Source organism: Pyrgilauda ruficollis, unplaced genomic scaffold (genome assembly GCF_017590135.1).
Source record: "Pyrgilauda ruficollis isolate IOZ18807 unplaced genomic scaffold, ASM1759013v1 scaffold38, whole genome shotgun sequence".
Taxonomy (NCBI): Eukaryota; Metazoa; Chordata; class Aves; order Passeriformes; family Passeridae; genus Pyrgilauda; species Pyrgilauda ruficollis.
Window position 1 is genome coordinate 623,202 of NW_024525267.1, and position 27,726 is coordinate 650,927.

At 43.2% G+C, this 27,726-nt stretch overlaps 1 protein-coding gene across 5 annotated transcripts in view; it reads right to left on the minus strand.

The window, feature by feature from the left end:
• SYNE3 (spectrin repeat containing nuclear envelope family member 3) overlaps positions 1-24,862 on the minus strand; it is a 64,694-nt gene extending 39,832 nt beyond the window's left edge. For 2 of the 5 annotated variants that reach the window (XM_041476180.1, XM_041476178.1), the window contains exons 1-4: positions 23,240-23,343; positions 4,645-4,802; positions 1,523-1,695; positions 792-1,101 (exon numbers count right to left, since the gene is read on the minus strand). In XM_041476180.1, coding sequence (XP_041332114.1) covers positions 792-1,101; positions 1,523-1,695; positions 4,645-4,802; positions 23,240-23,330 — 732 coding nt within the window. In that variant the 5' untranslated portion in view covers positions 23,331-23,343. Of the gene's footprint in view, positions 1-791; positions 1,102-1,522; positions 1,696-4,644; positions 4,803-15,433; positions 15,519-23,239; positions 23,344-24,757 lie in introns of those variants that run through there. The other 3 variants (XM_041476177.1, XM_041476181.1, XM_041476179.1) reach the window with 3 other exon arrangements.
• Positions 24,863-27,726: the final 2,864 nt, after the last annotated feature.

Sequence of the window (27,726 nt, forward strand, 5' to 3'; positions counted from 1 at the left end):
CTATTGATTTGATTAGTAAGAAACTGAATCCTTCTGCCCATCCACAGATGTCTGCCCCTCAGCCATACCACATGGTCTAATCCTGTCTTTATTTGAGTTCTAGAAGTGAAAAGTACAAGCATTTTCTAAAACCTTTATGCAAAAACAGGGTGAAAGGAAATCACTGGTATTAAAAGATGAAGCAGGATGTCTTACACCAGCCTATTTAACAACTGTTCAAGCTGGAAGATTAGTATTGGGCAAGAATTAGTATCTGTGTGCATGAAAATCTTTCAGATAGTGGAAGTGGCCACAGAGCAAAGTGTTGGGCCAGAGCTGACTCCCACCTCTGTGTTTCCCAGTTCTGCAGGCAGGGAGGGCAGCTCTGGGTCTCAGCTAACCCTACTTCCTCCAGCAAGGCTGTGTCCATGCAATATTCCCTGGCTCCTGGCATGGGTATTCTGCATCTGGTTATACATGAACCACTAATGTGATGAAAGATGAGGAACAATTCAAACTTTATACAGAGATGACCTAAAGCAATATTCACTAGGTCACAGCAAGCAGCCTGCAGTTACTTTACCGCAACACACTATAAAGCACCTTGTAAGAGCATCCCAATTAACATCACCCCAGGACAACAGCTCATCTTGGGACTTGACAATTGTTTCAAACAGTCCATTGACTGAAAGAACAGGGGTCCTCAGCTCTGCTTCCTTTTGCAGCCCTGCCAGGCAAGCCCCATCACTCAAGTAGCAAACAACACCATAGATGGGAGGAATTTGAACACTTCCCACTCTTCATAAGTGTACCTGAGCTTCTTGTCTGATTCCTTCATATTCCACCCTCATTTTCTTCTGAGCATCTTCATCAACACTGGGGTCACCTATCCTGCTGAACAACGAAGCAGCTTCCTCCAGCAGCCTTTCCAGAAGGACTGACTGATTTAGGACATCATTCTGCAAAACCTGTGCATGGCTCAGCTGCCACTGCTTCTCCTTTAAGCCAAGCTGCAACTCAATGTCAGGCTCCAAGGTCACCCTCATGTTGTGGATCCATGTGTAAAACTCATTCTGGGCTTTCAGGTACTCGCTCCAGTGCAGCCAGACCCACTCAATGCGGCTGTTGGGGAGAGCAAGAGAGAGCACTTAGAGGAAATGATGATGGGAGCAGTGGAGACCAACAATTCCAAAAGGCCTTCAAAGCAGTGCACAAGGTGCTCAGCCGTTTTAATGTGCTCTGACTTTGCAGGGTTTGGGCTCACTTCCCAGATTCTCTCTGCTTTGGGGAGCAAATATTCTGTATAAGGTTCTGACCAAACTCATCATTGCAGACCATGGGGTGGGTGGGCCAAGTTGTGAAGGCAGAGCACTGAGGTCTCACTGATCCTCTCTTCCCACACAGTCCCCAAAATGCTCATGGGACTGGGATTAGCAGGGAATTGCTATCTACAATCCAGGGAGCAGAGAGAAGCAGGAAGCACTTTATGAAAGCACTGGAGGAAACAGCTGCCTCAACACAGCCAAGAATGGGTTTGTCTTACCTGTGACAATGAGTAATGTATATGGCTGTCTCTTCCCACAAGGCTTTAATGTCTTTCAGTTTAGAGAGCACCTCATGCTTCTTATCCTCACTGATGCTGCGAAGAGCAGCATCTGCCTTCACAAGAATCAAGTCCATTTTCAAGCTGCCTTCTGGTTCCAGGGCACGTATTTTCTATGAGAAAAACAAATGATACTGAAAGCATGGAAAGAAAACAAGCATCATTGATGAAATGTAAACTTTGTTTTTACCCAGGAATAATGAACTCATAGAATCATTTAGGTTGGAAAAGACCCTCACAATCATTGAGTCCAGTTGTTAACATGACTACCATGGGATGGAAATGTCTCTCTACAGAACAGACAATTAACCCTTCCCACCTAACTCCCTGCTGCAGTTTCTCCTGAAAGGAAAATATGTTTTTTCAGACATGTTTATTCTTAAACATCCTAAAGGACTGAGTTTAACTGAAAACCACACAGCAGTTGAAAAACATTTAAGTTAGCTACAAAAAACAGACCATCCTCTATGAAACGCCTGTGGCTATGTTTCCATTGCTGTTATAAGGTTACAGCACTGTGTTGCCCCAGGCCAGCTGCTCTTCCCCACCTGCCAAAGCACAAGGAGGCAACCTCCACAGGCTACACTGCAACCTCTCCATTTTAAGATATACTATAAGAAATCATGAAGCATATTAAAAAGGCTTCCTAGTGCAAATAAAAGTTGGCTTAGAAAAGAAGCCAAGAGAAATTAACTAGTGGAATTTTCTGCCTGCTACCAAATTTTGCTTCAACCCAAAGTTGCTAAGTTATGAGTTGGTGAAAATGTGTATCTTACACAAATAGGAATGCCAGGAACTGAAAGTGGAGTCATCTAATTTTAAGTATCCAGAGATGGAAAAATCAGCACAAGTTCTGTACAATTTAACAGATTAATTATCCCCCAATTCAGATGTCAGCTTTCAACATTACTTTATCCAAGTTTCTGATACTATCAAATTAGTTTTTCTTGCTGGTCTTCCATAAACTCCTGGCAAACTGCAGACTTTCCAGTTTGATGAAAAAGGCTGCTACAATGAAAACACCAAAATTTTAAAAATCAGCTTGGTAAAGTTAGGCCTATGGGATTTGATCATGTCAGTTATTGCAAAGGTGAGACAAGTAAAAGGTCTTTGGATCTCCAGTCCCACATTCTGGGAAAAGCAAAGCCTGTTCTTTTGGCATGTAGGCAGCACACCTGCCTGTGATGTATCAACAGTTGTTTGGAGAAATTATTTACTAAGAAAGGTATGATTAATAGAATCCAGAGAAGCAGGGCAGGGCAAAGCAAGAAAATACAAGCCACAGATATCATCTAACAGGTGAAGTGTAAGAGTAAAGCTGTATTCTAAGCCTGTTATTTTTCCAGCAATTAGAAGCAAACAAACAGCTGGAGGGAAAGCAGTGGCTGTACAGTCAATTTTCTTTTTCAAATCTGTTTTTTACATTATTTGTCTCATTGGCTGACATTTTTATTAACAAATTAACAGAAAATAAACCACAGGAAGGAAGTATGAAAAAAAAACCCTGGCAAGCCAGGTGCAAAAAAAGAACTGAAAACTAAACAGTGGATTTGAACACAGCCAATAGGTGAAGCAGTGAGCACATCATGAGGATATCTGAGCTGGAGACAGAAGACAGGCCCAGAAAGGAGGTACACACAGGAAGAAAGAACTTGTTAATCTTTAGGGTGATTAATCTCCAAAGTCTGAGTTGAAAGAATTTCTTAACATGACTTTTTGCATGTTACAGATCTCCTCTAAAGCCCACAGAAGTAAACAGGCTTCAGCAGTTCAGGCCATATCACATCACCACAAATCTCTAGACCTTATAAGTTGTTATCTCTGCCTCGAATGTTCCCCCTTTGGCAAACTAGCACTCTTCTACTCGAGTTCCTGTGCCTCTTGTGTGTTTCTTGAGACTGTACACATCATAGTTTCCCAGACAAAAGAAAAGGTGAAAATAATTTAAGGTCAGAAAAATTAAACTATAGATCAAGATAAAATGCTTCATGTTTTTATGACTGACATGCAAATCTAGCCATCATCCATCACTCCATGAACAGTCTTTATATTATGCCACAGGCAAGATCCATCCTCCAATAAACCACAGTTAAGGAAAAAGGCTGAAGACATCACTGTGAACTACCTCATCATCCATGTAAGCCTGCAGTGTTTTTTGTTAAACTTCAGAAGAGGCAGACCAAATATAAGTAGACACACAAAAGGAGAGACTTTGGGGTAAGTAACAATGGGAAAGATCTTGCCATTTAAATTAAAGAACAGATTACTTGGAATTACAGGTAATAAAAGTATAAAAATAGTTTAAATGTTAGTCATAGAAAGATCACCACTCCCTCCAATGGTACAAATGGGACAAACAGGAGTGTTTCCTTCTCTGAGATTACAAGACCTAGATAACATCTAATGAAACTGAAGTTAATGAATGTGAAGTCACTGTAAGAGAGCAGGCACAATCTGCAACAGGATCTCACTGAGAAGAGTTATAAAACAGATTAAGTAAAACCAGGAAAAAAAAAAGAGAACTTTTACCTTTTATTGAACAGATCATAAAGGGGATCTGTAAACCCTGTTATCATCAGGGTTATGGAACAGGACAAAGGAATTACTTTAAAACAGCCCATTGCCAGGATACTGCAATCTGTTTCTATCAGTGCCAGAGTCCTGGAGGGGGTGGAACACTAACATGATCTGATTCTTTTATACTATATGCTGGTTGTCTGCAAATTACTATGGTAATTGCAAGCAGCAACCAAATTGTTCCAGGCTTGAGGAGAGTGTAAACATTTTAACCTGCCAAACCTGCTGCTAGTGCTCCAAATCCATCTGAAAAGCTTGGAAGCCTGTGATAGCAAATTGCCATCCTCTTTTTCTACATCTGTCAACAATTTGCAAAAAGAAAATTTAAAATAATACTGATGTGAACCCATCCACACAGGCCCAATGCTCCAACAAGCAGGGGCAGTGACAGTTTCCTGATGGAAGAGTCCTGAGCTCACAGCAATAACTGCTGTGACAATGGCAGCAGTGAGAGCCACCTCTGAATTCCATCGCTCTTCCCTTACCTCAGTCTCTCTCAGTCTGGCTTCTAGGGCAGATCGAGGTCCTTTGGTGTTGTCATTGATCCTCAGTCTCTCTTGGATGGCCTTCATCCAAGCTTCTGCATTCTCCACGCTGCTGTCAAATTCCTCCTGGAGCTGCTGAGTCATCGCATTTGAAGAAGCTGAAAGGAGAGGAAGGTAAGCAGGTTTGGGGTAAGACTTGAGCAGGAATGAAAGGCAATCCAAAGGAGAAAGGGAGAAAAGCTAATGATGTTGTGGCTTTCCTTTTTGAACAATAATAGCAAAAACTGCAGCAGTATTGTAGGTCAGTTGAGCACAGAGAACATATTCACTCTGCAGCTTTCCCAAATGAAAATACACCAGGAAACAAAAAGAAGGTGGAGAACTGTGGGAGGTTCCTTTACAGTAAACAGACTTAATTCAAAGCTTTTAAATGAGATTAATTTGATGTTTGTGTGTATTTCAGATTAGCTACACCAAACACAAACACTTTCTGTTTCTTCCCAGAGTCATGTCAGTGTAAAACTCTCCCAATGCCCTTCCAGGCTCATGTACTGAGCACCTGACACCAGACTAACGAAGTACTTTGGCACATGCTTAACTTAGAGGTGCATAAACTGCTGTTGTAGAGGTGTTAAAGCTGCTGAGAACAGGATCAGATGCTTAGACACTCAGTTAACTTCTTGTGCTGAGACCATGCAGAGGTTACCTGAATGCACATGCAGTGAGTCTGGGATACACAGGCAATGGGAGCTGGTCAGCAATTTCCAAGACAAACCACAAACAAGACCTCACAGGGGATTATCAACCCTGGTGGATGTCTTCTTTTGCCATCTCTTTTACTCCATACCAGGCTCCAAGCTTTTAATTTTGCTCTCCCTCTCTCCTGTTGCCCATTCCCAGTCAGCAGGAATGTATGATGCTTGGTTGCTCTGTTGATGTCTCTGTTTAGAGCACAAGCTCTCCACTGCCCAGACAGCCTCCTTTGTGCTGTACAATAGAGCAGAGCCATCCTAGGCTCACCCCTAGGACTGCTGGACTAAACTCCACTAATAAGGATGAGCTGTAGGTCAGCTCCACTGAAGTGAACAGAACGAGAGCCAATGCCATTCAATGGGTTTGGATCACATCCTGCAACCACTGCCAGCCAAGCAGCCAGTGTCTTGTGGAAAATAAAATATTCTTCCTCTTTGTTATTCATCACTGAAAGATTTTTTCAGCACAAAGTCTGAGACTTAATTACTGAACCCAAGTTTGCTGTGCAGAATCCAGTTCCACAGAGTCCCTCAGTTTCCATGAAACAATTCATGTGGAAGGAAGTGCTCAGTGTGAGAGGCAGAGCATGGCTCCTGGTGAAGCTGGACCAATGGTGGTTTGCAACAACCATAGCTCTGAGCAGCTCAGTCTTTACAAGGAAGAGCCATCCTTCTGCTCACAAGCAGAAAGGTCCCCACCATCCTGCCAGTGTTCCTCTCCATGAGGTAAAAGGATTCATGCAATATTAGAGGTCCCTTCCCTGCAGCACCCAGTCAGTTTTCTTCCACATCAAACCAGAGAAAACAAAATGTCAGCATTCACAACAGTCTGAACTGTTGCTTCCCAGCTGTCAGCAGGCTTTCTACTCAACAGGTCCCAGAACAGAACAAAAGAACTGCAGAGCAGCTACTGCACCACCCATGGGGACAGCTGGAGCAGAGGACGGGGTCAGACCTCAGAGAGAGCAGACCAGCAGAGTTGCATTTGCGTGGAAGAGGGAATTCCTCCCTAAGTGAGACCTGTCAGACAGCACAGAATCTAAGGCTGTAGCTCTCAGAACCTGAGAGAAGCTTTAGAGAGAGTGACCTCACCTTGAAAAGTTTTTAAAAATAAAACAGGATGTACTGGATTTAGCGAGGGTGGTGTGGCATGGGGCAGCTACTCCCTCTCTCAAATATAAAAAACATGACGGGATATATAATTAAATCTAAAATCATTGACTTACAACAGTAGTAAAGAGGAAGCCAGCTAATGGAGTAATGTTATTTTCAGTGGATTGCTAGGTAGCTGTGTCCTTCTCCAACTATGACTGGTTCAGCACTGACATTTCTGAACTACAACAATAGAGCTCTTGGAAAAGAGCACACATCTCATTGCAATTGAAAAACCAACTCATTTTGACATTAACATTTCTCACTATACCTGGCAGTTGTAGAGGGACTGTCCCCTAAAACTCCTCTTGTTACATACATACATACATTTCTAGGCAAACAGTTTCTGAATGTTCAAGTGTGAGCTGTGGTGGTTCCAAATTATGCTAATGTGAAACAAAAACTCACAGTGCATTTACTGGATAGACCCTGATGAGAAGTGGCATTCATTTCCTAGGAGAGGTTTCTATTCCTGGCAATATTCATATCATATTTAAAATTGGCTTCAATACTCCAGTCATGGAGTAGCCAATACAGAACATACAGTTATCCTAGTCCTACTTTTTACAAAAAGTTTAGGGCAATCTTACATGGTTAAGAAGCAGTGGAAAACCTACTGTCATCCAACAGGAAGAAAACCCCACTCACACTCTGCCCTCATGCTGCTGCTCTCTGAGCACAAGGAATTTTCTGTCAAAACCTCACAGTAACACAGCCTTCCCCAGCCCACACACAGTCAATCCACGTAAGCAGTCAGCACAGGAAACCACAAAAAAAGTTATTTCAATATGAAGAACACCAGCTTGCAAAGGAAGAGAAACAGTTTGCTGCTCCAGCTACAGACAATAAAACATCATTGACTGATTTTGACCAAGCAATTCCTTATCTAGTATCATGAAGATGATTAAATTTACCATGGATTCAATGCCCAGGTGGATTTCATAGTAGTTAGAACCTGCAATATCTGACATGGATTTGGGCTGCCTTTTGAGACCCCCTGTCCTCCCTCTGTGCAGGGCAGCCAGATGCTGGCTGGAGCTATCAGCTACAGCACCTGACTTTTGTTCTGGAACCCTTCCCAAGCACTAACAGCATGGTTTATACCTGCAAGGTAAAAGTATGATTTCTGACTTACTCTCTACTTGGGAGAAAGAATAACTGCTGTCTATTTGAGATATGGCAAGATCTGTAACTCCTCTGCAAATTCTTCTAAAGCTGGGACTAATGATTAGTGGACAAAAGTTAACCATTCAACAGCATTCACCCCATTTCTGTTGCATCATTGGAACCAGAAGGTTGAGCAATACTTCTGGAGATGAAATTAAGCAATACTTCTGGACCCTGATCAGCACAAAAAGGACAAAGGAGAGACATAGTGGTTCTGGAACAGATCTAAGCAGTGGAGCTGGACAAAGCCAACATTCACACACCAACCTGTAACAGCAGCAGACCATTAGGGACACCTGTACAGTGGTGCAACAGCCTCTGTCCCAGGCTCAGTCTCTGTGCCATGGAAAGGCTTCCCTTAATCACCGGTGAGATCCTCTGAGCAATTTGTACAGAATTGTTTTTCTCACAATTATTTTCAAACGCATCCAGCTGTTCAAAACTGCTTTCCATTTAATGCCACTTGAATCAGTGTATTAATTCACACTGTGGAAAGCACATTCACACTGTAGAAATCACTTGGCATCTCCATACATGTTACTAAACGAGGGCAAAAACTATGTGTAAGAAATTCTGGCATAGATAATGAGATGCTGAGAAAAACCAAATTTTATTTGTCCAGATGCAGTAACAGTTTCTTGGCAGAGGTAATGAAGAAGTGTATTTCAGAGTGTTAAACAGAACTGACCCAGGACAGCTCCTGCAGTATACCCACAGGTTACAAAAAGCACATTTTAGGAACAGTAAAATGTAAGGCAGATTACCTGCAGAAACTAATAGTTTAACTTCTCCCACAACACGACTCTTCCTGCTTTCCCTGAATCACCCCTGTGAGCCCCAGAACACCGCTTGGCAGTGTCTGGGTAGGCACACATGTTTCAGTGCCACAGAGGGACGATGCCTCAGCCCTTGCCCAGCTCTGCCAGACCCACTGCACACCCCCAGCACAACCAGGGCTTGCTCTGGTTTGTCTGAGGCTCAGTTACATGCACGGGATATCTGCACCTTTGAAGAGGGAAAGGTGAACACCTGACCCAGCCCACCCTTGTCTCAAGCCAGCATCACTCCTCTCCAAGCACAAAACCATTTAGCAAGGAGGGAAGTCAGAGTACTGCAGCCTACCACCTCTTCCCAAAATCCTGGAGAAGGAAGGGGCAGCTGGAAGGATGCTGGGGGACAGACATGCTGTATCCCCAGCTCACGCTCAGGCTGAACATCACAGCATGAATTAATGAGATCCAAACAACAGCAAGCGGGGTTTTGCTTTTAAAATCTGCTCCAATTGTGCTGGGCTGGGCTGAAGAGATGCAGAGGCAGCTTTGTTTCAGCTGTGGTCTTGGAACCATCTTGCTGAAGGAGCAGATAAATGAATTAGCTGACTGCCCTGCATCATATCTCTGGGAGCCATGGACATCTCTGGGTTTGCACTGCAGACCTCAACACAGACACAGGCAGAGGTCACCCCTCACGAGACCCACGTGGCACTCGCTGGGCTAAACTCCTCCAAGCAGCTCTTCCTGAAGTACAGCCACTGCAGGAGCCATGCTAGTGCATCTGAGAACTCTTCTGGGACACTGCAAGATTTACTTATTTAATATTTGTAATACACTACTGAGAGCTTTTAAAATTATTTTGCAAGTGCAGTGTTTTTTTCTTAGGATTGTCCTCTTATTTTGCAATGTTTCCTAATGCACTATTTTCTCTCTGCCAGTCATACTGGGGGTTCAGTTTTTTGTTTGTTTTGGGGGGGGTTTTTTTGTGTTTTTTTTTTTTTTTTATTATTTAAATCTCTTAAAACATTTCTTACAACCACTCCCATTTTACACATTCTTTTAAACCCTACATTTATAGAACACAGGCTTTAAAATTGTTTCAATATGTCTTGGATTCTTATATTCATGTACTACTTGACTAGTTTCCAGAACCCAGTTCTTACAAAAATAAAAGTACAAAAATGCTCTAGGAAAATTCAAACCACTTACCATTAGGGAGACTATTTTCCAATTATTGAAATACTTCAAACTTTTCATAACCCCTTTCATTTGGTTCTGGGATTGAATGTGGAAAAAAAAAAAGATTTAAAAAAGCCCACTCAACTGGATCAAATTTTAGACAAATGCATGAGTGTGGAAACAATTTTGGTACTGGGAATTGTATCTGGGATAATTTAGTAACTTTTCAGCTTCCCTAGATACTATAAAGAGAGCTCTGAGGAGGCACAGAGCTGGGAGCTCTGTCTGCTTCAGACTGGAGCAGAGGTCAGGAGCTGGCACAGAGCACAGAGCACTGACCCTGGCCTTTCCAAAGCTGAATGTTCTTGGTCTACTCCAGGAGGAGCTACTGTGAATTTTGGATCCAGCCAGCCTTATCAGCCTTGCTGAAGGCCTCCAGGACAGCAGCTGCACCCATGCAGAGCCCAGCTAACCTGCCTGAGGAGGTACAGAAGCTCTCAAGTTTTCAAATAAAAGGTGTAGTTCTTTCCAGCATAATCTTTTAGAGGCTCAAAACATAATCCTATCACTTTGGCCATCTTCCAACACAGCCCTCTCCTGTGACACTGAATGTTTATGACAGTCAGCAATTGTTTGTCCTAATTAACAAGCTAGACTATGAATAGGGGTTTTTTGGAATAAACACATCTATATCCTCATTACAAGCATCCCCTTCAACCAAGGAATGCAACACTCTGAGTACATACAGCACTCATCCCTATCATAGCCTCTTCCCCTCCCTTACAAAACAATCCACAGGAAACCTATGGCTAATGCAAGGCATCCTGCCACAACATGGTCACACCTGACAAATACTCTCTTTGTTACCAAAAACTGAAAAGCAGAGACATGTTCTGTGCAGGCTAACTGAAAAAAATGCCTGATTTTTTTTCAGCCATTTGTTTGAAACTAATTTCAGACTTTGGTGAGAGCCAGTACAAGTGGGATATCTTTTTGTTTCCTAAGACTGCTGGGGAAAATACATAATTGCAAGGTCTAAAAAGCTATTTCCTTAAAAAAGGGATTGAAATTTAAAAATAGTTTTCTACCTGATGGAATCATAGTATACAAGTAAGGCAGAATTGGGTCCTGGGGCCATCTTTCCTTCTAGGGAATGGTAATCAATAGCTCTGATCACAGCATTTTTATTTTTTATTTCAATCTGCAAGTCATTTGGAAGTAAGTAAGTGAGGACTCTTAATTACAAGTCTTTCCCCATTCCGTACACTCCACACACAAATTTCTGCATTTCCAGGTCACTCTAGGAGACAGATTGGTCTATCACGATTCCATTAGATAAGTAAAATTTACGTTTAGTTCTGGTCTACAGCTTTTTTTTCGCCATCAAGGAGACAGAGTATGTGCATTAGACAGCTATCTGGTTTAGATTTTGCTTTTCTATCCCCACATTATTGAGGTATAAACAATCTTTGGAGCATTTATTTGGTCAGCCCTCCTGAAAGTAAGACTATCCTATCCCTTTTACAGATAACAACTTGGGTTCAAAGACACTTTGTTTCTTGCCTCTGAGCAATAAGGAAATACTTGAAAGGACAAGAACAAAGTCGAAGATTCTGTTAATAAATGCTGCAGAGGGTGTTTTTCAGCCTCTTCTAATCTGTACCACTTCAAGTGTCTCTGCTGAGGTGCAGATGTCTTTTTAGTGACTTTAAACTTAATGACAAGAGCCTTCATTTTCCTAGTTACCATTCACAGACACTAGTCTGGGAAATCACAGGTTTAACACCTCTGCTCTACAACTTCAGGAAAGATTCTTCAGGTCCAGGGAATCTGATGGGGCAATTACCCAAAAGATATCTGTGGGTTTACCAGCAATCTACATCTTGAGCAGCTGGGGACAAGTTCTCAAGTAGGTTTGGTTTCAACTTTTGTCAACTCCCTAAGTTTACCATCAGTCAGCCAACAAAAAAGCCCTGCAAGCCAACAGCATTAGTTTCACAATCTCTTGAGACTAGAATTTATGTATTTAATTATCTCTCACTTGTCCTCCATGGGACTGTATGATCCCTCAGTGCTGGGCGCCAGTCACAGCACTTATACACTGATAATAAACCCCTCTGGTACCTGCCCCTTGGCTAGAGATCAGTGAACAATTCAGAGTGAATAATGTATCTGATAAATCATTCCTCTTCTGCTGATCAAATTATTGTGTACAGACAACCTCATTTTCCCAGAGGTGTGGTTATCCCTATTTGCCAAATATACTTTGCAAATAAGTTTTTCTCTGCAGACTATTCCCAGGTAACTCTTCCTGGCAATCCTTCATACCCCAGCTGTGCTGCTTAGCTTTGATTTGGCATCACAACCCTAATGAGAAATTGCCCATCTTTCCTGGCTAGCTGGGAACAGCTCTCCTTGTTTGAGTGCAGTTTGTCACACGGCAGCTCCCAAGGGCCAGTGGCACAATCGGGACTCCAGAGTGTTAAGCCACGTACAAGGAGTGAGCTGTCACAGCACCCCGGGTGAGCAGAAGTGCCCTACAGTTAAAAGGATAATACCTCTGTCCCAAAGAGATTACAGAGGACAAGTTGGAAGGGGTTTGGCAATGAAAGCAAGGCATCAGTGTGTACTTAGGGACACGGAGTGATGGAGGGAAGAAATGCTGTCAGAGCCTTCAGCTGCATTGCCACTGCTCTGTGCAAGCTGCAGTGCTTCCATGCCCCAAGCCCTCCACCACCCCTCGGAAGCAGAGATACTCAGAAAGAGACCCTCAAGCCCAGCTTGTGGCCTCAGCATGGGCTGGATCTCACTCCAGGAAAGGGGATTCACTGCACTGACCCACAGGCTGTGGTGGGACACCCTGGAGTAGGAGCCCTGCGATTCCACAGCGAGTCAGTGCGAGAGAGGGGCACTTCCAGGCAAGGAACCATACCAGAGGTGGGATTATTCCCCCTCTCCAGGAATCCTGTGTTCTGAAGCAACTCACAGCTGTAATATGAATGCTTAAGGCTACAGAATGTCAATCTGTCTGAAAGTTTGTATTCTTTCCTATTCCACATCACTGTTTCCACATTTGGATCTGGGGGTTTTTTAAACATGCAGTTTTTTCCCCCTACAAGATCAGTGTTAAAATCTTTTTTGACTATCATTTGACCATTTCACCTCTGAGTGTGTAACTTGGAGCACCAAGCACATGGCTTTTAAACTCATAAATCTTTAGAGTCAAGTATATACCTGAAATATTTCTTAGAAACAAAGTCACTTGCAAGTATTTTGCAAGTATGCTCTAAGGGCACAGGTATTTTGTCCCATTTAGAACAGCAGAAGGACTAACTCTCCAAAACAAGATTTCTCAGATATAACTTTCAAAACATTATCAGTTCAGTTATGCTAATGATATATTTATATACTGAAAGTGAGACTTATGGAATTGAAAAAAAAAAAAAGTAGCAAGTAGGACAATACTAATTTTAGATGCTGAAGCTGTTGATTAAGAATTATTTTCCTGGGATCAAAGCATATGGTTATGGAAAAATTAGCAGATTTTAATTTGCATGGAACAGGAAAAATCTGCTTATATAAAGAAAGAGAAAAATTACTCCTGAAAGAAATGAACACTTGAAATGCTGTCAAGAACATACAGGAGGCTATACTCAAACAGTAAATAACTATACCTAAACAGTCAGCACTCTGTACATAATTAAAAGTAGTATTTGCATTAATCTGATAATGTCAGGCTTTATATTGCAAAACAGCACTGGTTTGTGTTCAGAGAAACCCACAGGCAAACAAGGCCTGCCTGCATCCCAAACAAAACACACTATTGGAACCATCAGCAACCTCATCCCCAAGCTCAGAAACAAAGCAGACCACTGCAAAATGCTGGTTATAAATTAATTTTGAGTGCTTGAGAACATTTTTGGAATTGAATTAAACGGGCTGCGTTCTCGTGACTCATTTTTGCCTGAACGGTTGCAGTTTCCAGGTCTTTGCCTCCCTCGCACAGTGAGACTGCCCGCCCGGCTCAGCTCTGGCTCGGGCTGGGACCGGCCCCGCGCCCGCATCGCTCCGGACCGCACGGCGGGGAGAAGAACGCCGTGTCAGCAGTCCTTTATGCCTGATCGGGACCCAAGTCCTGGAGTCTATAAACCCAGAGGGGATCTGAACCGCCTCCTGCTGAGATTCATCCAGCCTCAAGCAGGGCAAGCGGGCAGCAGGACCCAGCAGTGAGCCGCGTGTGCCGGCAGCCGTCCCCAGCCAGCAGGACCCGGGTTAAAGCTGTGATCGCCGATAATGACCGCGCTGAGCAAAGCCAGGGCTGCTGCTTCTCACTCGCATCGTTCACTAGCAACTGCTTTTTAGAAATAGAGCGCAACGAGAGACCAAAGCTCTTTTTTCCCCTGCAAACTCTGAAGAGATGAGGCAGCTCGGCTCCATTCGGACCCCAAGGGGGCCTCAGGGCGTGCTGCTTCTCGGCAAGTTTGAAAATTCCACGCTAAATATTACGGGACATGTCCCTGGGACTGCCAGAGAGCTAACACAGAGATACATTTAGAGCAACAGGGGCCCATATCAGCCAAGGGTTGGTACACACACAGGCAGATATGGCACTACCTCTTCTCAAATACTTGAAAAAAGGAAAAAGCTATAGATTTGTTTAACCCAAGCGATATGGAATTCTTCTACAAGGAGTAACAGACATCATGGCACAAACTCAACTTTGGTCTAAAAGAAATAAAAATATCTCCCCACTAGTCTCCAAAGCTATCTTCTAAAGATAACACAAACACCTGCTGTATTTTAAAGGCATTTCACATCACTGACATTTTTCTCCACTATTTCTCTTTCAATTTACAGATCAGGGCTCAGCAGGTACCTTGCAAAAGGTTGATTCATAAACAGGAGAAGGCAGATATCATCTTCCTGAAGGAAAATATGTCCAGCTCTGATGAGGACAAGAGCAGAGCCTCCAATGACCTTTGTTTGGGTTCAATGAGCACAACACAAGCAACAGTGTTTGTGCAAACTATGCTCCCTAGTTAAAATCTGAATTTCTTTAGTCCCCTTTTTTTGCATACCCCCAGGTCACGTTTCAACAGTTATATATGTGACCTTAAACCCAAACTTCACGGAAGGGATCTCAGCAGTCCCAGCTGGGCAAACATTTTGGGGCTGTAAAAGCTGATATCGTGTCTTGAGTGCCAGCCACACTCCCAGCTCCCAACAGACTCTGTTAACTTCACCGACTGTCCCTTATCTCCAACCCTTCTGCCTGCACACACTGTAGGGATATTTTGGCTTCCTTTCTCCTGCCTTACATCAAGGAGCTCCCCATTCTGGCCTGCTGCTCACAAAACAATTTATCAGGCCTTATTTCATTGCACTGGGCCCTCACCCCTGGGCCCCCACCCTGTCCCCCAGCACGCTGCGGTGCTGGCAGCAGGCAGGAGGGGAGGCGTGGGCTTGCTCTGGAGAAAAGCGCGCCAACGGGCTGATCTTGGCGTCCTTCACCAGCTGGCTGCTGCCAGAACCCTCTGTCGTGGCTCTCCTGCAGCAGGACACTGACTTCTATTTCCCCTTTCACTAGAATTCAAATCTGTGAAATTTCAAGACACTTGATATCTTTAACACTTCCATGTCTGGGAAATGTAAAGCAAAGTGGAAAATGAGTGCAAAAGCTATTAGAAGCCAAAAGATACAGACACACTGCCTGTCACAACCATCTCACTACATTATGAAATAAAAGTAACCTTGTAAAAACCTTACCAAAATCCTGGGAAATCTGGTAAAAAGGGTAGGTAAAAGTCTGTGGTGATTCCATCAAAGTTTCCTGATGGCTTCCCAGCATGGCAACCACAATCTAGCCTGGCCTCCACTGGGTGTTAGAACAGCAATTCGGCACCGTTGGCAGCACGAGCAAGTCTGGCACGAAGAGAAACCAGTGGTTTCCTCCTTACTAATGCAGGAGGAAGCACAGGACTTCCTCTCTGCCTCCTCCCGTGCTGCAGGAGTGAAAGAGGAGATGGCAATCCAAAGATATGCCAGTGCAGAAAAAAAAATAAAATAAGAGAAGGAAAAGAAACCCAGAGCAGGGCATGCTGCCACTGTTTAAAACGTAGGTGAGATTTAAATAGCAATAATCCCCAGAAACTATCTGGTTCAGGTCATCAACTAACAAGCAAGCTGGTTAATTCCTGTAAGGATTAATGCTTGAAATTATTATGCCTGACAGATGTTTGCTGAATGGGAATTGAATACACAGGATGAAGACCAGCAAGAAGTAAAAGTGCCAGACAGGTACATCAGAGCTGAGATTTTACAAATCATTAACTCATGCTCTAACATAATAATAATTTTCCTTATCTTCCACGTATTTTTTTACTCTCAAGGTCCCTAGCAGGAAATTCCTTTCACAGACTGACACACTAATCTAGATTCTGCTCTCAGTTACAATCATGCAAGACAAAAAGGAGGTTAGCTGATATTTTCAGGAAATACCTCTGCTGCACAATTCGGCTGAATGGAATAAACTTCACAGTCCTGTCCCTCATGACAGAGAACATGATGAATTCTCCTCTCCTAATTCTCCAAAACTATTGGAAAATATAAAGCAGCATTCTCCCTGGTGAGCTCCCCTGGTGAGTACAGACAGCCACAAGCTAGAGACAGCAATGAGAGAATCAATGAAAAATGCAGCATTCCCACAAAACTTTCTGTAAGTTAGTATCACAACATATTTAAAATATATAAATACCACATTATCACTTTACTATAATTCCCTTTATTTTTCCATATTTTTTAACAAAACCAGGTTCAGCAAAATATTCCAAATATCCTCACAACATCTGACCTGCCATCTCTTTTTTCTCATATAAAGAAGTCAATTTTCAGTTTCAGAGAGGGATGAAACTTTTTCCCACTCTTCTGGCCAACTATCATTTCTGTTATGGTAGCAGAAAGCATTTGAGTGGCCCCTTCTTTGGGCTGACATGTCTAAGTTCAAACAGGGATTCAGTTACATCTGTAGCTGTGGTAACATCTGCTGTAGCTGTAACTCTTGTAACACATCTGTTGGATGATCTCAGATTACCAGGCAGCCCGTGGGCACTGAGAAGGAAACATTTCTGCAAACCCAGAGCAGCCCACGGAGTTAAATGACTACACTGCCCCACTGATTAATCTACTGTAAGTGATAATCAGGGCAGAGTGGCCTCATTGCCCACTAACAGTCTGCATCTTCAAGCAGGCAGTGATGTATTTGTCCTCTAACTGCTCAGGAGACAGACATCGTCACCCCAGATGGGTTGCAAGGTTACAAATTATAGTGTTGTCTGAGCTCTGACAAAGAGCTATGAAACTCCTCAGATAGGAAACAGAGCAGCAGTGTAAAAATCTTTCTTCAACCATAGCAACTGTGTTGTATATTCTTACTACTCTGCAGAACATATTTCTAACTATGTTTTTGTTGTGAAGTAGAATAGCATTGGTATAAAGGGACTGTCAGTGCAAGTGCTTCTCACCGAAGAATCTGGTCTGGAATTGCTGTGAAAGGACTTTTCAGAAAAGAAACACTCACATCAAGCAATCAGGTTGTCCTAACTGCTGGGCTTGGAGGTACTGACAGGGATAGCACAGACAGGTGTCAAGCTCTTGATCTCTCTGGTTTTACACAGTTTCACTCTGTGTAAATAATGAATTGTTATGAAGAACCTAATCATTATGCACCGCCTAATAATTCAGGTGTCCCACCTGGCAAGCTGAGCGTCTTAAAGGTCTAGCTTATGCTAGTTAATGATCATTATGCTCTGCTCCATTCAGCAAGGAAAAACAAACAAACAAACAAACAAAAAAAGTATTTTGATTTACCAGTTAGCATTAAAAGAAACAAAAAAACAAAAAAATTCTATCCACACTCCAAACCAAGCTCTGAAAAATGTCAAATCTGATCTGAGCAGGACTAAAAGAACCAAGAAGTAGGTTAGCTGCTGATGCAGTTGCTTAACTGAGAAAAACATCTATTTGCAAATCCCCAAACTAAGGTGTAACCTGCTAGTAGCAATAACAGCACTTCACAAAATACCAGTGATAGCTGACACAGGAAGGGCACTATAGAAAACAATAACCTGCAGAGCACTGAAGCACATCCAAGTAGATTCCTCAGCACTGACTAACTACAATAACTAACGATTCAATAATAAAAGGACTTAAAAAAAAAAAAAAAGGTGACTGTGACATTTTAAGTATTGGGATTAAACATGCCGACATAATTACTTATAAAAGTGGTTTTAATAAACACCTTCAGCTCTTTCATCAGCCAGCAAATACTACTTCACTCTGCAGACCAGAATGACAGTTCCAGCCCTCCTCCATCATGAGGTATTCACAGAATCACGGAACGGCTGAGCTTGGAAGGGACCATTGGAGCTCATCTAACCCAACCTCCCCGTTCAGTCTGGGTCACCTAGTAAAGAATGTTACTATGGATTGTGTCCGATGGCTTTTGAGTCCCTATAAGTCTCTGTTGAGTCTCACAATATGCAGTAGCTTGACAAGTAAAGACCTGAGGGGAGAAAAAAAGTAACACTGAAGGCAAAAATACCCTTAGGGTTGCTGGTAGCTCCATCCCAAACAGGAATTTCTCTTGTAGAAAAAAAAACAAACGGAACCAAACCAAACAACCAAAAGAACACCCCCCAAAGCAAACAAACAAACAAAAAAAACCAACAAAAAAAAAAACCAAACAAACCAAAAAACCCTAAACAAACAAAAAAAACTCTAACCGAAAGACATTTGAAATATTCTCCTTTTTGTCAGGCTGCAGACATTTTCTGTAGATTGGCATTTCACACCAGAAGCTCAACTAATGGAGTCAGAAGGTTTATAATCTGAGAAGACAAGGGAAAATCCCAGGCTCTGGTAAAGCCAAGGGCAATACTGTCACAGAGCCAAGATTTCTACCCTGACTCCTGTGGACTTAAAAGACAAGGCAACAAGTAAATTTTTCCTTGGGTGCTCTCTTAATCTGGAGATCTAAATGAATGCGTGTCTGCGGTGTTTATTACTGAGCCAGTGTTATTAGCCAGTGTTAAAGTCTTGTACTTCACACAAAGCCTGTGCTTAACCTGCTGCACCTATAGACCAATTCTGCTGACTTACATAAGAAACATCACCTACGTTTGCCAGCTGCTGTCATCTGCCATTCATGCAACCACTACCAAAGATTTAAGTGCTCATGCAAAGACTCTTGCACTAAGAAAAATCAGTCATCTAAGCTAAAGGAAATGCACAGCCTGAGGAAGAACTGACAGCTTCAGAACTGACAGAAATTATTTATTTTATTTAGTCACAGAAACTTTAAGGTAGGAGGATATTTTCTCACATGACCCAGTCTCTGCATGTAACTGATTTGAAAATGCAGTGGGTACATCAGTGCTTGTATACTTTCCACCTTCAGCTTCCCTGAACTCCTTCAGGCTGCACTGACGATGGGGCACAGAGCCTGGATAAAGACCAGCTGTTACATCTCTCAAACTACTCCTCAGTCAGAACCAACACATGTTCTTATGATACAATTGCCTCATTATAATGGCAGGAAAATAACAAAGCATGTAATGCTTTAAATCACATATCACTTCTATGTGAGATGGAGATAAAACACAGCCAAAAGTAACCCCTACACTTTTTTCACAGTTTGATTTATTATTGTTGCTGTGTCAGTCCAGAGGAGTGAGTAGGCGAGTCAGTGTGTGAGATAATCTTTTAGGGTGAAATCTCCAATGTTGGTTTTTAAATAAAACGGTACCCAGATGCACTGTGGGTGGTTTACTCTGTCACAGCTGTGACACCCTCCCACCTGGTACCTACCACACACATCAAGAGTACTCTGTGGGATAAGATGTAAGTGTCCCGTTTCACAGATGAAGACATTTATCTTTCAAATGCAGCCTTTGACAGACCCAGGGAACACACAAAGCATCCAACATCACTGGTCCCATTTTAAACCTCTGACTGTACATGCTCCTTCAAGATCACAGAGCAAACTTCTGGCAGGCAAAGCTGCATTAAGGGAGGTTTAGACTGGATGTTAGGAAGCACTTCCTGCCTAACAGGGTGGTCAAACATTGCAATAGGCCTCCTAGAGAGGTGGTCAATGCCCCAAGCCTGTCAGGGTTTGAGGCATTCAGTGCCCTTAATAATGTGCTTTAACTTTTGCTCAGCCTCGAAGTGGTCAGGCAATTGCACCAGGTGATTGTTGTAGGTCCTTTTTATTCTTATTATAATAATCAACCACAAGGGGAGCAGCAGGTAGCCTTATGTAAAGTGTGTCTAGGATTCCCTGGTGACAGGCACTAGATCTACTACATGTAACAGTAAGTTCCCCAGCACAAGCTGTCCCACGTGGGGCTCTCATTCAGTTTGTGCTCCCAAGTATTACTGTCATGTTTCTCAAAAGGCTTTCTGCATAGCACAACTGTAACAGCAGGTATTTCAACTTTCAATGCCACTAAATAAACATGAATCAAGATCAAAACAAACAAGCCACAGCTTGATACCTGAATTCCAATCAAATTACAATCTCCTGGTTCTCCTGGTTTCCTGCTATCTCTTAATGTCTTCCAGTATGTTTTTTTATCCACCTGTTCAGTGATATCCCAAGGCTGAGACTGCCCTGTAATCCTCAGTCTGTTATAATCAAAGCAGACATTCCCTTGAAATTCCTAGATATGAAGGACTTCATAGGAAGTCCATGTATTTTGTTTAAATGTAACCTAGAAAAGAAGCTCGTAACAGCAGAGACATTAAAAGTCAGTTCTGTCCAAGGGAAAGAAATGTTTCCACACCCCATTGAAACCACTGCACTTTCCTTGAAATACAACTAAGCTGTGTGCACAGACAGAGACATCAAAGATTGCTTATTAACCTGATATGGGGTGCCAGTGAGAACCACCACCCCTCTTAGACCTACCATCCTTTCCTCAGCATTGAGGTAGGGCCACTGCAGATACCTGAAGTTAAATACCCCAGAGCTCTGCTCTCTGGGTAGTATTTCTGTAATTCAGGCAGTACCATCCTGTGATGCAATTTATTAGCAATACAGGAACATATGATAAGCAGCAGCTCAAGCTACTTTAAGTCTACAAAGCAGTGAATCCACAGCAATGTTGAGCATGTTGCCGAATCATCAGTCCTTGTGGAAGGCAAGGACTGACTTGGAGCTCCAGCTCTGCAGAAGTTCTGTAAGGAGCAATCCTTATGAAAGGATCTCCACTTTCAGTTTAAAAGACTCCATTTCCTTAATACTTCAACTGCTATGCCCTTAACAAACACTGGAAAACAAACAAGAAGAGTAAACTTTCAAACTAAAGAACAAGACTGTGTTTAAGTTGATGCTGACAACACTGCAGCTAGTTATGGAAATATTATAAGAAAAGTCTGCATATGACAATATCAGCCTCAGCAATAAAACTGTATTTCAGACCAAAATGTAAGCAAAATTTAAGGCTGTGACATTTGGGCCCTATAACTAATCATTATCATGCTGTTTTGAACTTTAAACACTGCATTTGATGGCAACTGATGACACAATGGCACTTTTCAGTTTTTCTCATGTCATTTCAGACTACTTTAACCAATATTAAGTGAAGACACTAAATTCCTATCACTCAGTTGTTTGCAGAGCAGACTTGCATGATCAAAAGGGACCTTGACCACCTGTTTTGCATGTTTTGATTTAATGGAATTGCAGCCTGAAGAAGCTGAGACGTTACTGACCATCAGTAAGCACTAAAATATATTTTCCTTCAAGAGTAAGACTGCACTTACTGCAGTCCAAAGACAGTAAGAAGGCTTTTTCAGCCAGACTCAAAGAGGTATTAAAGGACCTGGTATTTATTCCTGTTGATCTCAGGTGCCTGATACCTTTGTCTTCATACAGAAAATGTGCCAAGCAAAAAAGTCCCTTGCCAGTTACAACCTCAGTTAACATTCCTGGAGCTCAAACATTTTTCCTGGTACAATGTGTTCTTTTCATTTCACACGCCTGAATTAGCAGGATTCACACTTGGCCCACAATCCTTACATGGAGATACAGAATCCAGTTATAAGGGGTCCATTCTAAGGACACTATTGAACCTGTCTGTGGTAGAACATGTTTGAGAGGACAGGTCAAAGCTGTGCCACAAAACCCCTCTGCAGCTGACAAGGACTAACAGTTAAAAACCCCAAATCAAAACAGAAATCCAGTATCCTGTCATTGCTACCAATGATCTGGGATTTGTCCTGCCAGAATACATTATTTTGAGTCAGGATGAATGGTCACTGCTTTTGCTTGGTTTCATGGGAATTATGCTTATATGATGGCAGTCTTCAAACTGTTGGCCAATTTTGTCAAAATAAAATCAATCTAAAGACACTAGCTGAGATCATAGCCCTTCTGTACTAGTGCAAATGTGTGCCTAGCAAAACAAAGACATGAGTTGTGCCCTGGAGATGCAGGGATGTAAAAACAAAGCACTCTGTGACCGGGCTAGTTCAGGAAATCAGACCTACAGAGCTGTGTTCCTTGGTTGATTAAAAGCATACACTGAATTGTACCAAGATTTTCTGTTCCCATGTTCAAAATGCAATGTATTATATCAGTGTTACTGGTATTCTTTGAAGTTTTAAGGGAGATGCAAGTTCAGGGGCATTTACTCAGAAAATCCTTCTCCCTTTCTCTTTACAGCTTCATTTGCACCAAACATATTATTCCCAAATGGAGGCTGTCAAATATGAATGTATCACTCAGCCACTGATCTAAAAACTTGGGAAAACTAGCAAGTGTCTGATTTTAGACTTGCTTTTCCCTGTTGGCCTGTTTCTACAAAATTCGCAGGAGCTTAATTACCTTGGAGCTGTTCTCCTTATGTCATACTTGGCTGAAACTGGGAAACGGCAAAAAAAATATTACATAAGGGACACACACCAAGACTCATGTGTATACATATATAATGTGAGGGCAAAACCCCTTGTTTCCAACAGATGCCAGTTATCTTTCTCAAGCTGCAATGCAGGTGTGGAGTATCCCCTCAGGCAGTGGAATTGCACTCCAAAGTCATGTGCATGCAAGTACAGCCACATTCTGAAGCCAAGCATCCACAAGTGTATACAACAGTTTTGAGGATGATTTGTAAGCCACAGATAAGTGGAAGAGCACAAAAACATGGCTTATTCCCAAAGAAAAGCTGATGAGATTAGTGCACAAAGGCCACACAGAGGACATGTGCCAGGAAGGTACAAGTCCTGGCCAAGGTGAGAGGGAAAGGAGGAGCAGTGAAATATAGCTGAAGGGAACAACTGGAAGTATCAGAAAAAATACAACAAGAGAGGCAAGCACCACAATACCACACCCTGAATAGCAGCTAATTCTGTCTTCCTTGGGAATTTGAGGGGACTCCGGATGTGATGATTCACAAACAACATGGAAACAGCATTGGGTGTAGGGGAAAGCTGCTTTTATAGAGGGACCATCGGCATTGTCAGACTCCATTTCCTGACAACGAGTTTGCAGGGAACAATGTTGCTGTGACTCACCAAAATATGTTTGTTTCTTGTGGAACAAAGAGTAGCCACAAGACCGATTGCAATAAGTTACATTTCCTTGAGATCCAACTGGCTCACACATTGGGCAGCCACAGACACTGTGCCAAACTGATGTTTGGCATTTCAACAACTGCAGATTTGAGACCCTTCCAGGAAAAGAAGAAAAACACTTGAAGGCAACCAATCAGCTTTTAAAGTTTTGTGGCATTTTTAAAATTCTTTCCCCAGAAAACAAGCACTGCGTACAAAGATTTTCAGATGACACACACCATGCCAAGGGCTAAAAAGTAACATCTAAAACTAGCAGCAAGGAAGTGGCAAGAGTAGCATAGTGATTTTATTTTTCATTAATGATTCAAGACAGCCAGGCTTAGATTTCAGGCAAAGGGGAAGACAGGCATCCTTGCTCTGATAAACTGACAAAATAAAGCAGGGTCTTGCAACCATAATTTTCACAATTAGTCATCATATACATGCATAATTCCTGCAGTTTTCAGTCTGTTAACCTATTTGAGTATTGAATAAAATTTTCCTGGACAAAGATCTAAACCCATACAAGGCCAAGCCAATAAGGATGTGTGAATAAAAGCGATGGCAGAGAACAGTGTATGAGAAACCAAAGCCTTAGCATACCTTCGGGTGTGGAGGACCTTTACATACAGAAGTTACACAGAATGTTAGTTGCTCTTATAATAGAAAAACTGGGAAACTTTCTGTTTAGGAAGAAAATGTGAGACAAGGTCAGATGCTCTTAAGGGGAATCAGAGCCAAGCTAGGATGTATCAATAGGTTTGAAGGGGAGAGAAGTGGGAAGGGAGAAGAGGAACAAGGACCTTGCAAACCGCAGTAGAGTCCTGGCAGCGGGGACCTACAGATGAAGAAATGTGACAGTAACGCTGAGCAATTGGCTTTGGCAACAGCCTGACATCTGTCTGAAGAAGAAAAGTTGCAGAATGCACCAAAGTGCTGAACCAGACTGGCATTCGTTGGCAGATGCGATTTTCTGAAAGAAGCTAATTAAAAGGCTTTGCCCGTTTAGCGTATTACTTAGGGAGACATGCTGCAGTTACTGCAGCTACGATATTTCGTGTATCAGGAGCAGACAGGGAGCTCTCGTAGCACCCACGGAGCTGTCCTGGCAAGGACAAGCGCTGCCGGCGCTCCCGCTCCGCGGCCCCGGCGGTGCCCGCTACCCCCGTTACACGGGCGGCCGGCCCGGGGGCCGAGCGGGACCGGGCTGTCCCGGCGCGCCGAGCAACAGGAGGCGGGTCTGGAGCCGGGCGGGCTGACAGCGAGCCCCGCCGAGCCCTCCCGCCCCGTGCCGTGCCGCGCTCCCGCCCGGCGGCACGGCACGGCACGGCAAGGTACGGCACGGCACGGCACGGCACGGCACGGCACGGGACAGGACGGTGCAGTCCCAGGCGCCGCCGCCTTGTCGCTTCTCCCTCCCGCAGCCCCCCAGCACCGGCAGCAGGCCCCGAGCAGCGCAGCAGGGCCCGTCCCACTCACCGCCGCGGCACCGCCGCCGCCGCTTCCCCCGCGGGCAGCCCCAGGGCCGCGCTGCCGCTCCACGCCGCGCTGCGGCCGCTCGGGCGCTCGCTCAGCCTCGGCGGGCCTCTGCTGCTGGGAAGTTGGGCGGTTCATCTGTCTAACAAGCAAAAAAACGGGCTATTTGCGATAAAAATCTCTGATTACACATAACAGTTCTGTGGCCAAGAGCCTCGAGATACCTCGTTCAAAAGTGAAGGGTGAGCTCCTCAGTTCTGCGAGAGGCTGGGGATGAGAGCTCTCTAAGGCTGGGTGGGATGGCTGCTTCACCAGCAGCGTTCTCTGGGCTTTCATGGGCTCACTTCTGCCTGCAGCCAGCGAGGTGATCTGCCATCCATGTGCCAACACACTCTGAACTGGAATTGCTCTGTACTTATATTGCTCCCAAAAAAAAAAAAAAAAAAAAAAAAAAGCATCAGGAATCCCTGTCCTTCACCAACAGTGGAAAAGATCACAGGCAATTTTATAAGAACTTCATGGTAAGGATTGCACTTTTCCAGCTGGTTCTGACCTTGAAGCTTCAACTGCCCACAGTGTATACTGTAGTGGTACAATTTGGGGTGACTATGACCTTTTAAATGTCACTGAGAGGGCACTGAATGCTGTAATCTCTTTGTGTTACTGGGCAAGCCTTTCAACTAACTTGGAAAATAATTCATTCGCTAGTTTGGCTTTAACAGACTATTTACTTGGAGAAACTTCATAAAGGCAATGTGTAAAATTGAATCTATGCCTATGCAACTGCCCTTGCCCATGGTAATTCAGAGCTGACTATCTCTCAATGACCTTTGGAACAGTGTGAGGAAATGGATACAATCCAAAAGGGTTACACTCCAAAGGAATGTGTCTAGAATAGGCAGATGACAGAGAATATAAATTCTTACTTGTGAATTTGCCTTAAGAAAGAGGGTTCAGTTATCATAGTAAGTAGATGCTGTTAATGTCAGCGATTAATTCCTCAGGAAACCACCCCTTAGGAAGTTACTTGGCATACCTAGGGCTTTTAAACCCCTTGTATTCAGAAAGCTTGCTGGTGGGGGACAATACATGACTGTATCTAAAAGTTGCTTGAATTAAGCTCCTTTTCTGCATTTCCCCATGTGGAGGTTTTCATGGCTCTGATTCTATTGCCTCAAACAGCTTGTACATGCTGAGTTAGAAAAATCCCTACACATAGGCAAACAGCAGGCATTAAGTAAAGGAGCATTCAGTGCATTACTCAAACAATAAAAAGCTGCCCACAAACCACACCTAAATGACAAAGGAGACGTTAGAATGACTGCAAGCAGTGTGGAATGGTGGAGGGGCTTCTGAAAATGAAAGAACAGCAGCCCTAGCTCTCTTTCTTTGGAAGAAAGGGATATATTTTTAGAAGCAGTTAGCCTGGCCTATAAACCAAACCACAAGTATTTAGTCAGTGAATATATAGCATTTTCAGGCATTTCCTGTGATGAGCAGAATGCCCAAGAGACTGGGTGGAAAGCAGCAAATACTACAAAAGTGTTGGCACGGTGTACTACACAGGATGGCCTGCATGATGTCTGTAGGGTATCAGAGAACCACTTAAAATGCTGCAGGGTAGCTGCTCTCTCTTATTAGTGTAACACACCCATTGATTCATGCTCATAACTGATGACAAACTACTATTACAAGATATTAGGATGTTTTCCTTTATGTTTACTTGGGTACAGCAATATACTCAAATAATGAGTCACATGGCAGTCAGGGTGGGAGGGACAGCATTTGTTGGCAAGAGTAACATTTCTGTGCAGCATACCAGTGACATGTGAGAGGTTTCAATATTGGAGCTTCTCAGCATTTTTTGTGTGTTGTGTTATAGCTATGCTTGACAGAAAGCTTTTGTGGATGGTGGGGAGAGTTGCTACACAAGAACTCTATCCTCAGTTAGTGAGGAATCAAGAACTCTAAATGCTGATGACAAAGTAACATATCCTCAGGAGCACTAGGCCAAGGACCACGCTGGCAAACCAGACTAACTGCCTGTCTTTTATTCACCCAGAGACCACATGGACTTAAACCCAGCATTTCATATTCTCCCTGCTGCATATGCTGGACTCCACCTTTTGTCTCACTTGACTCCACACCTGAGCACAGACTACCTCCACAGGAAAGTGCAACTTTGTGCTACTGGATCAGTCCTGACACCCTGTCACTTTCAAAGATCAGCCAATATTCTGTTGCATTAAATTTGGCAGAAAAATAACACCTTTTTCATCCCAGCTGACCTCAGATATCAAGAGGGGCTGGGGAAAGCTGGGCTAATTCTGAGTGACAGCAAATTCAACACTAAGGAACAGAAATGCAGGGCAAATGGGCCACTGTAATTCCAATTACGTTCAATAAGAATTACCACATTTTCAAATTCACAAATGATGTGATACACTCAAAGTCTGGTCACATCCAATGAACTGTCAATGCTGGCCTAGAAGTCCAGTCCTGATCAACTACTATCACAGCCAGGTGCAGCACACCATAGTTTACTGAGCAACACACAGGCAGGGTCATAATGGAAGAGAAGGCTCCAGGGAGAACTTACAGCATCTTCCAGAACCTAAAGGGGGCCTCTTCAATGTGCTTTGAAAGTGTGAAGGAAGCAGCAGCAAAATGGAAGGCTGGAGGTTTAGGAAGATGCAGTGCTAACTTTTGTAAATAACAGCAATGCCCCCATTGGAACTCGGCAAATGAGCCAGGGGAAGCCAAGACTCATGAAAATCAGGATTTGAAACCAAATCGCCTGCATCCAATTTGACTGGATTAGGTTTTCTTCCTTACTACTCTCCACAATTTTTTTTTTAATTATAGAAGCTGCCAACAACTAGTTTAAGAAAATATTCTCTGAAGTCCCCTGAAGAGAGAACAAAGATAACTGTTGATACAGTTGACATTACGTAATTAAAGTTACTCCTTGC